The following is an 11,243-nucleotide window of genomic DNA, read 5'->3' as shown; positions in this document are numbered from 1 at the left end:
TACAATTACACTGTTAGGTCTTTCACTCTGGTAAACTGACAAGAGCACTAACACCAGAAACATAATCACCCTGGTAAACTGACAGGAGCACTAACAGCAGAAACGTAGGTATGAGGATTTTTAACATTTCAATGTATAAATGAGCTAAAACTGCATTTCTTTTGGGCCAAAGGCTGAGGTTAATGGGTGAAATTGTGAGAATCTTCGTCTAAATGAATAGCCTTTTAGTTTTTATTTGATGCTTTCCATGCTCCTAGAGCTAGTCTTCGATAGAGATTATTGAATTATTCACATATAATGAGCTAAAGTAGCTAAAAAAAAAGAGCTAAAGTAGCTGTAAGTTTCAAGGTAAGCACCCCTTAGATAAACTATGCCAATAATCCACAGATAACCGCAAGCAATCAGCTAGCCTAGACAAGACTACAGGCTATTCAAACTTAACTCAAATCATTGAGGCCCAGTATTCCAATTAAATCAATTGAAGTCAACCCTAAACACATTAAAGACTCGAAATCTTTCAAAATGCTCATAAGAGAAAAATGTCAAACTATCGGATTTTTAACCCATTAGCCAAGATCAAACACACAAAAAAAGGCCAAACATCACTCACACATAATAAAGCCACAAGACTGCCCCTTTAAGCATCTACTAAACCAGCTTAAACATAATCTCATTATTGTCAATGATGAATTAACGAGCCATGTAATAAAACACGAATTCTACAAGCCACATTTGCCAACCAGTAGCAAAATTCACACACAACTTTATAAATTTCCTAAGTAAATCAAACCAGCTGTTAAAATCCAATGCAACATTCACTTTCATCAATATAAACACTTCAAATAAGATTCACACCTCATCATATATAATCTCAAAATGAACAAGGGTTTGCAGTATGACAACAATTGGGAACATTATTTCATTCAAAACCCCAGCAAAAATGTTGTTGAGATTGATTATCATTGCAAAATTAAAGCAAACATCCCCCTAAAAACTGACCAAAATATATCATAAATTCCACAAATTTCCCATTTTCATAAATTAAAAATCACTGATTAAGCTGCTTCTTGTACTTAGCTACCTCATCATCATTAGGAAAGAACCCCATGAGTCTGCCAGCAGAGTTCTGGTAAGCATACATGAACCCGCCCATCAACCCAATAAGCCCGCCCGTCACCATTGAAGGACCCTTAATTCCAGGCTTAATCCCTAAATCACAAAAACCCCAGAAAAATTGAATCAAAAAGATTGAAAATTGGGAAATGGGTATTATTAAAATGCAGAAAATTGAAGTGGGTTACCGGATAAATAGCCAACGGTGACTGAAACGCCGGTAATAGTGACGAAACGGAGGTAATCGAGGGAGCTGAAATTACCGACGACTTTGGTGAAACGTGGGTTTCGATCGACTACTGTAAATTCGGGCTTTGTTGATGCTGTGATGTCGGTGTTCATTTTCTCTCCCCTGTGTTCTGGTGATCGGAGCACCGGCAACTGAGATTTGGTTCACTCTCTCTCTTAAAGTTTGCTCTTTTAGCTGCTACGATCTGGTGTAAAACTTGCCCTTTTTTAGCCTTTGGGATTGGAATTGGCCCAATTGGTAAAACACAGCGTTTAAGGTTTTTTTCTAAGAGTATTGTTTTTTTTTTTTTTTTTTTTTTTTGTTGGTGAACATAGAAATTGATTTTGGCACTCTTATTATGAATCATAATTAGAGGTATTAAAAATTGATTTGACTAAAAATCTCAATTTAAATCAGAGTGACTTGTTTTAGGATTTGATTAACATGGGCACATAAGATTATTAGACATGACTCAAATTTGAAATACTTCCTAAACTGATAAACACGAATCGACTGTGACCCATTAGGATAGGATGGGGTAGGACAAAGCCTAGGCCTAAGTTAACCAATTTAGGTTGAGTATGAGTGAGTTGGTGTAGAACCTGCATGTTAATCATGTTAGTAGAATTTAAGATCATAAGGATTTTTAACCGGATATGGTTCTAATGATATACTTTGTATGCTCTAAGATAAGGACAGTACCATTACAAAATTTGACGTTTAACTTTGAAAAAATTTAAAATTTATTGTTTGACATATGTCAATGATCGAAAATTTTACATGCAAATGCAATCTCAATTATTAACCCTTTTAGATTGTATTTTCTTAAAGAGTGTTTTCTTCGACTTACTTTGACGTAACTAAATTTATATGAGCTTTTTTTTTTTTATCTAAACTCACATACTTCGTATATGTGTGAACTTTATTATTTCCCTAACAAAAAGTGTTACATTTCATTTGACAGGAATAATGTATGAACTTACTATTACTTATTTTGTTTGAGTTTATTTGGATTTCATTCTCCTCGACTTATTAACATAAGTTTCAACAAAATAAGTTCAACTGATTAAAGATAACTAATAAAGTACAACAACACTAGAGATCAACATATTGCTAGGTCCTCATTACACTCTATGAGCTCAACATCGTATTGAAGGCAGGGGCAGATCTATTAAGGGGCTTGGGTGGCACTGGCCCCTCCAAAAATTGATTTTTTCATATTTTTTAATTAGGTAAAGGTGTAAAATTATAGGTTAAATACAATTTTAATGCAATAAATAACATCAAATTAGCTTTGTCATAGTGGTAATGCATTGAGTTTGCGCAAAAAGTCTTAGGTTCGAGTATTCATACAAGCACTCTGCACTCCACACTAAATATTCTACATTCGCCACTTTGGTGAAATATTTTATATAGACCTGAGTGCACCGTGCACCCGGGTGCATATAGCAATGTCTCCCACTTTGGATCTTTTGCCAAGTATATTTCTGTATAATTATGTCACTTAATCAAATTCTCAAGCAAATAAAGGAGATGATTGAGGACTATAATGTGACTCATTACCTTGCTATGCTAATGCCTCTTATAGCAAACTAGAATAAATGCGAGAAAATTACTATTCTTAGACATAAGACAAAATTACTCCCTCCGTGTTTTAATAAGTGTTACAGTTTGACTTTCTTCACTATTCACATAATGGTTTTGAGTGGATTAATTTACTAATATATAAAAAAAAAACAAATGTTATTGTACAATGCATTGTTGGATTTGTTATAATGTATAATTTCATACGGAGTATTATAAAATTTTCTATGATTTTTCTTATATATAATTAGATAAATTAATGGTCAAAGTCGTGTCGCGACATGCGCATTTGATCAAACTGTAACACTTATTAAAATACGGAGAGAGTACTCTATAATTGAGAAAGATTACCGTATAAGTACTCTTATTTACGAGTAATACTCAAGGGAATATAGCGTAGATCTAAACTTATTTTGTTTGGGTAAAGGTAAGGGAAGGAAAAGAAGGGGAGGGAGGCGAAGGGGAGGGAAGGGAAAGGAAAAGAAAGGAAGAATAATGAGTTTTCCTTTCAAGTTGGAGAGATAATTTTCTTATAATTTAATCCTTTCATTTCTCTCCCCTCCAATTCTCTTCATCTCTACTCAATACTATTATTTTAATTAAAAAAAAAAATCATACATCTCTTCCATCCCAATCCCCTAATCATGCCTATTCAACAAAATAATTTTTTTTAAAAAAATAAAAAAAAAACAATTACAATAGAAATATAATCAAACATCTCTTTTACATCTCTTCCATCTTAATCCCCTAATTATGCCTATTCAAGAAAATAATTTTTTCATAAAAATAAAAAAATAAATTATAAAACAGAAATTCAATAAAACATCTTTTCCATCCAAAATTTTAAAATTTATTAGTCATGCCTTTTTGAAATACATGTGTAGAATTATTATTAGAGTTTAATCAATATCAATATCAATATCAATACTAATATTTAATAACGTGAACTTTTGCAAACAAATTAGAGTGCCACGTGGCCATATTCACATTCCATTTTTTTTTATTTTTTTTTTTCATTTTTCACCATTAATTTTTTTTTTTATAATTTGCCTTTTAAAAAAATAGTTCTCTCTATCATAGTATAATGTTGTTTCGTAAAGGCAGTTTCTCCTATCTTCTTTTAATATTCTTCCTCTAATCTAAACATATTTTTATTTTACAACTCATATCCCTCTCTCTCCTCAAATCCCCCTCTTTACAATCAGTGATTTTTTCCCAATGTAAATTTTAAATTGTATTTTTTGCTCATGAAAATTAAAGTTGAACTTTAGTCAAATTTGTCTTCAACTAAGTTTCTCCCCATCAGTTTTAAGTAAGTTCATTATGTTTCTCTTTCAATGTTGTATTCAAATCCTAATGGTTAGTTCATTTAATTTCAGGGAGTTCCAATAGTTGCAAGTTGGTTGTGATGGACTGACGGTCGCTTAGTATTTACCATTCAAACTACTTTTCAGGTTTCTTTCTTTTCAATTTTTCTTCTTAAATTGGTATATTCTTAAAGTTTGTTGACAATGTTTTAGTTTTGGATTTGAAGGATTATTGATCGTTTATTCCTCTACTTCTAAAAATTGATGAGAAATTCAGTGTTAATTTTCATTAAGATTTGTTGTATTTTTTTTATATAAATCTTTTTAGCCCTAATTTAATCCGTGTGAGATTTATGGAAGACAATATCAAGAGTATACCTTGATTTAATCTTCAAAATATAATATTCATGGTATATAATCTTGTATGTACATTAGATTCTTGCTAGAATAATATACTCTGTTATATTTTATTATCAAGTGTCTCTTTCATAAAGAATTTTTTTTTTTCTCTTTCTTCCCTTTTTAATCTTTCATAACATTTCCCTCTCTTGAATTTATTGTACGGAGTTGGTGATTTTCTACATTCATAATAAGTATATTATACTTTGTTATATTTTATTATCAAGTGTCTCTTTCATAAAGAATTGTTTTTTCCCTCTTTTTTCCCTTTTCAATCTTTCATAACATTTCCCTCTCTTGAATTTATTGTACGGAGTTGGTGATTTTCTACATTCATAATATGTATTCATATACTATGTCATTTGTACAAGTATTTTAAGTCATTCTTCAATCTATATCAATTCAATGTTTTAAATTTTAATTAATTGCTCCTATACATACACATACGAAACTCAAATTTATTTAGTTAACAAGTTTTTATGATTGTAAAATATTGTGGTAATGCACAATATAGATAAAGATGGCTTTGGTTATGGGGTATTATAATGAAATGGTACTATAATCATTGTGTTTTATTGCTTATCTTTAAGTTGTTGATTTTTATTTTTGTTTTTTTTTTAGTCTTGAATTTTTAATAGTTATTAAATCAAAGGTTTCTTGAACAACCTTCAATAATAAACTTTTTCAACAAAAAATATAATCCGTGCATTACAGGTTTAAATTAAGCAGTTTTTAAAAATCCTATGTCAAAAGAAAATAGTCTTCTTGAATTTTAAATAGTGTCGGTTCTTTTTTTTCATAAATATAAATATAGAAAAGCTAAACCAAAAACAATGTTTTACCTCAAGGGAAGTCGATTGTTCATAAACCCACAGTAATTACCTTTCTATTTCCATTTCACTATGCATTCATACTTAAAGTTTTGCTTAAGTATGATCAAAATTTGTTTTCCACATTTAACAGAATTGTTATGTTTGATTTGCATAAAGGGCATTTGTGAACCAATAGTGAGTGAAGTTCAAATTAGGAAACAAATCCTCTTTAGGTAATAAGCATGTTTCTTCTATTTTATGTATATTGCAAAACAATAAATTAGAAAAAAAATTTGTAGCCTTATATGTATTTGTACTGTGGAGTACAAGATTTCTGTATAAATGTACAATAATGTTTAAATTGTAACTATTATAGATGACATATTGTTTAAATTTGACAGACTTTTAAGTGATTTGTACTTTAAAAATGCTAATCTAACACTATTGTTATAATATTTCCTATTACTATAAGTTTCGATAGTAATGTTCATATATTAAAAAATATATGTATGAACCCATTATGTATAATGTTGAAATCCCATATTACTTTATTAATGTGTTTTTTTCAAAATAAAAAATTATTGTACAATACAATAAACAGTCGTGCATCACACGAGTTTAATACTAGTTTGCTATCCAAATAAAAGATACTCACTCCGTCCATTTCCCTTTCCTCCTTTCCCTCCAATTCCTTCGATCCGAACACAGTGTTAACCATAGACTTAAAAAAAAAAAAAAAAAAAAAAAAAAAACTCAGAGGGTTCTCTTATCTTGTACTTCTGGTAGACAGAACAACAAAAAATGAAGACGAAGAAGAAGATAAACCAGCAGATTCTCTAAACCCCACTTCCTCCATTACCAAAGATCCCTTCTTCCCAGTTTTCTTGGGCTTCTAATTTATCTTCGTATATTCTTTCTTTGTCTTCTCTTGCTTCCTTCAATGGCGATTTTCTCTCACTTCACTCTCACCTCTACCTCTCCTTACCTCCATTTTCTCTCTCCTCCCGCCATTGTTGAACCTCCCTTCATTTTCAGCCCCCAATTTCACCGCCTAATTATTCCTCCTTCTGCTCATTCTAACCCTAAGCTTTTGAAGCCGAATCGCCGTTCTCCGTTCGGCGAACCGCTTCCTGTGTACGATTCTGATGAAGAAGATGAAGATGATGATGAGGTGGAGGTTCTGGAAGATTCGAATTCATGTTCTGGTGTTGTGATTGATAATGTTGATGATGATGATGGTGTTCCTTGGTTGAATGATGATGTAAGTATATTAAATTTTAATTTTGTAGTTTTTTGTTTTTTATGCTATTGTTTGATTTATTATTGCTAATCTTGTACTGTCTTTTTCAATTTGATGAAGCTGTAAGTTTTGTTGAACTTAGGAATGATAGATTAATCTACAAATCGATTTTGTCAGGGTTTTGATGTAGAAGTAATGGCTGAATGATGAATTAAGTAGAAATTTAGTGTAAACTTAAAATTGTGAAATGAAATTTTGCATCAAACATGTGTCCTAATTTGGTATTAGTTTAGGAATTCTATGACAAAATCACGCCTTGATTAGTGTATGTTTAGCTTAGCTTTACATCTTCACTTTAGGGGTAGGTTCTTATAAGGGCTGTATACTGTATAAATCATTGTCATTGATTTGACATATTGATAGGGTGAATACCCAACCTATCTCATTTACCAAGTTTTGAGAAAAAAGACCGATATTTAAATATTTTCTATGAACAGATAACCGAGACAAACTAGCATCATTATATTCAAAGTATCATCCTTTGTTTAGTAAGCTCCAACAAATGGGAATGGTTGATCATAATATTCATCTTAGCTCTTTGTAGTTGTTTGGGAGAGAGTGGGGGGGGGGGGGGGGTGTGGTGTTAAGGGATTCTGTTTGTGGCCCGGAAATAACTTAATTCTGTTCAATTGGGGGAGAGGGGTGGGGGGGGGGGGGGGCTAAGTACTTGTCCGGCCTTGATGATTTCCACTGAAAAGTGAGAATCATGATGAGGAAGGTTTTCAGAAGCTAAGATGAAGGGACTGCCTTCACTATATTAATTGACAATCTATATATAGATAAGGGGAGGGCTTGTGTCTATTGGATGATGATTCCACGGTAAGGTGTGGATTTTATTACTCGTTCCGAGTTTCTATGCTTTGTACAATACAAAAGTTTGATCTCGATGGTGTTCTGTCATAGGGGTTTGTATGTTGACATTGTTGGTATTTTTAGGTGCTAAATTGCCTCACTCCTTTGTAAATGATAGGTCACATTTGATTTAGGGTCTTCTATGAGAAATTCAGTTGGGATACCTTGACTATCCCTAACCACTTTAATCCCTCATCAATCCGTCATACCACATAGTAGTCTTGGAATATTTAATTTAGTTAAATGGAAAACTCAAATTTTAAAGTAATAAATCTAGAAAGTACTTCATTGTGCTGATGGCTCCAAATAAAATTGTAGCATAAATGATATCGGATAATCAAAGTTTGGAAGCTTCAGGATTTAAGGAAGTTGACTAGCTTCACGTACCCATATTCCCAAATGCCTATGTAGTTGAAACCACTATTAACACACTTTTCTATCATGGCACGTTGTATACATTTTTTAATATGCGTAATCTGTATCCGTTAGACTTTCATAGCCTTGTACATTAAAATGTCACATGATTGTTTCAATAAATTCCTGTAGGATGATGAATTTGCTGAACCAGCAAACCTGAATAGGGGTGAACAAAGATCTAAATTGCTGGCTGCTACCAAGCTGAGACCAGGTAAGATTTGAAGTCCTTCGTCAATATGTCCCAGTTTGAGTTCAATTCTCATGTAATCCTCTTACTAGGAACCCGGAAAAAGACAAGGAATGTGGGCACACAAGCAGATGGTAAAGGGAAGGTAGGCTTTCATCATGTTCTGAAGTGTCAGTGTGAGGATGTATTGCTGCTCTTTGGACTGAAGAGCCTTCCATTATTGCCTTTGATTGCAGTGGGAAGGAAGAAAAGGTCCAAAGAAAAAATATTCACAGTTAGCAGAGGAATTTAGACTCGATACTAGATGGATTCCCCTTCTTGATTATCTGAGCACCTTTGGGATGAAAGAGTCTCATTTTGTTCAGATGTACAGAAGACACACAAATGCTTTTCATATTAATGTTTTTTCTGCACGGGAAAGGCTGGAATACTTGATGAATGTTGGCGTCAAACACAACGACATCAAAAAGATACTATTACGGCAACCTCAACTTCTTGGGTATACTGTGGATAGCAATATGAAGTCTCATGTGGCGTTTCTGGGGGATTTAGATATTCCTGAATCTAAGATAGGGCAAGTAATCACCGTTGCTCCATCTATCTTTTCATATAGTGTTGAAAATTCCTTGAAGCCCACTGTAAGATACTTGATTGAGGAGGTTGGGATCAAGAAAAGTGATTTAGGCAAAGTTGTGACTTTGAGCCCTCAAATTCTTGTTCAGCGGGTTGACATCTCTTGGAATGACCGCTATGATTTCCTTTCAGAAGAGCTGGGAGCACCAAAAGAAAGTATTGTGAAAATGGTTACTAAACATCCCCAGCTTCTTCATTACAGCATTGAAGATGGATTATTACCCCGGATCAATTTTCTGAGGAGCATTGGGATGCAAGATCCAGAAATCTTGAAAGTCTTGACTAGCATCACACAGGTCTTTTTCTCTATCTCTTAAACCTGATCATTCTTATGATTATTGTGCTAGCCTTGAATTGATTTACTATTGAGGTCTTCTCTGGGCAGTATTGCATGTCAGGTTGCCTTATATTCAGATTTCATTATGTTCTTGTCAAGAATGTTGCTATCTTATGGTTGTTTGTCATGTATTTTTGTAGGTACTTTCTCTGTCACTGGAGCGAAATCTTAAGCCGAAGTACAAGTATCTAGTTAATGAACTTCAAAATGAAGTTAGATCATTGACGAAATATCCCACGTACCTTAGCTTGTCACTAGAACAGAGAATTCGTCCTCGGCATAGATTTCTGGTTCACCTGAACAAAGCGCCAGAGGGTCCCTTTCCTCTGAGTTCTCTGGTTCCGACTGATGAATCCTTTTGTCAGCATTGGGCAGGTACAAGTGTAGATAAGTATATAGCATTCAGGCAGGGCATGATGCTCAAAGAGTTCGCAAAGAAATATGAAAAGCAAGGTTGAATTGGGTAGTTAACGGAAATGGGACTAACCATGTTGTTGAGCCTTCTCATCATGACTGATTTCGAAGTCTTGTATAGTCAAATTTTTGGTACATACTATTTTCTGCCTTATAACCTCATGGTATGTTAACCCCTTCTGTAGATAACCTTACCTGCTGATTTTCTGTTTGGAAGGTAATTACTGGAGGTAACTGTGCTATATTTTTGCAGGAATTACACTGATTCCCAACTTGTTTGTATGTGTATTTGCAATAGACTGAAGGGGAGTTATAAAATTTTGTTGCTCCTGTGATCTCCAAGCAAACTGTGGTGTTGCTAGGACCATTTTTTGAGGTCAATACTTTCAAGGTTAGTTACCCATGATATTGTTTTTAAGTATTTATGAATTTGTTATTGGCTTACCGAATGGTTATTCATGAATCCTCATAATCTCTGATGAAGTGCTTGTAGAATCACTTTTGCCCTTTAACACCTCCCTCCCAAAAAAATCCCTCTAATTTAACTGATTGTGGCTCTCAACTACATGCCATACTAAATTTATTTCATAGGGTTGTAAACATTTTCAAGTTTTGATACAGGATGCCATACTAGATTCCATAGGGCAGTTCTTGTGAATTTCCTTTCAGACTATTACTAATTATTTTGCATTTTACTCATTGTTTTTGGTCACTTCATCGCAGGTCTTAATGGTCTTGAGTTCAGCTGTAATCACAACAGCGCACAAAATCAATACGTAGTTATCATACAAATGTCTTTTTGGGGCTCATGAGTTATGAAACCTTAACAGCAGCAGCGGATGGTAAATTTTGCTGAAAATTGTCATTACCTGTCAATGGTAATCTAGTTTCAGAAAGCTTATGCGCATGTTGTTTGTCATTACACATCATATACTTGTAACTGAAGTTCACAGCATTTTGTTGAACACGATAAGCAATGGTTGTTAAATTGATATGGAGAAACAATATGATGTATACTAGTACTGTATGTTATAGTGCTATACCAACAAATCGATACTAAGCCTACCCTTTTATAACATACTCCCTTTGTATCAAAGTTGATTTTACACACTTTATTTCAAAATCTCAATTCAACATTACTCATTGTTTCTTTGTTCAGTGTGTTTTAATCTGTTTGAAAAGAAGTCTACTTGTTTTGCTATAGCTTTGAGTCATAGATCACATCTAGTAATCAAATATGAGGTAATTTTTGTACTTAAGTAGACTGTAGATTCAATGATACCATTTGGCCAAATTGTTTGAGCCACATTACATGTGTTAGTATTTTTTTTTTTTTTTTTGTCAATGATTATAGGCGAAGGGGTGACTTTTACTCATACGCGATATGGGGATTAGAGAGACTAGGTCATTGATTGTAGTCTATTGATGCACTTGTTGAGTATGAGTGCGTAACTTAATATCATTTTTCGAAGATAAGAACTTGTAATGAGAAATGGAATTAAAGCCGAAAAAACATTCCGTGATAGAGAACAAACCTAGAGATGGAGAAAACATCATCAAACTAGTTAACAGGCAAAGAAGAGTTGAAACTCAAACCAACACTACACATTCAGTCTTTAAAGACAATAGCATTGTCAATTACAGTATTTAGGAGGTTAG

The 11,243-nt window shown here is 33.3% G+C and overlaps 2 protein-coding genes across 2 annotated transcripts; one reads left to right on the top strand and one right to left on the bottom strand.

The window, feature by feature from the left end:
- Positions 1-830: 830 nt before the first annotated feature.
- LOC110705949 (NADH-ubiquinone oxidoreductase 20.9 kDa subunit-like) lies at positions 831-1,595 on the bottom strand. The gene is made up of 2 exons (XM_021883868.1): positions 1,302-1,595; positions 831-1,209 (listed from the first exon to the last, which is right to left on the bottom strand). The coding sequence occupies exons 1-2, from the start codon at positions 1,453-1,455 to the stop codon at positions 1,049-1,051; spliced, it is 315 nt and encodes a 104-aa protein (XP_021739560.1). The 5' UTR covers positions 1,456-1,595; the 3' UTR covers positions 831-1,048.
- Positions 1,596-5,699: 4,104 nt separating this feature from the next.
- On the top strand, positions 5,700-10,736 carry LOC110705948 (transcription termination factor MTERF9, chloroplastic-like). Its single transcript, XM_021883867.1, has 7 exons — positions 5,700-6,705; positions 8,143-8,224; positions 8,293-8,345; positions 8,437-9,129; positions 9,311-9,748; positions 9,838-9,975; positions 10,308-10,736. The coding sequence occupies exons 1-5, from the start codon at positions 6,385-6,387 to the stop codon at positions 9,626-9,628; spliced, it is 1,467 nt and encodes a 488-aa protein (XP_021739559.1). The 5' UTR covers positions 5,700-6,384; the 3' UTR covers positions 9,629-9,748; positions 9,838-9,975; positions 10,308-10,736.
- The last annotated feature ends 507 nt before the right edge of the window (positions 10,737-11,243 follow it).

Source organism: Chenopodium quinoa, unplaced genomic scaffold (assembly GCF_001683475.1).
Source record: "Chenopodium quinoa cultivar QQ74 unplaced genomic scaffold, ASM168347v1, whole genome shotgun sequence".
Classification (NCBI taxonomy): domain Eukaryota; kingdom Viridiplantae; phylum Streptophyta; class Magnoliopsida; order Caryophyllales; family Amaranthaceae; genus Chenopodium; species Chenopodium quinoa.
Note: the sequence above shows the minus strand (reverse complement) of the source record. Positions and strands in the feature narration are given on the sequence as shown.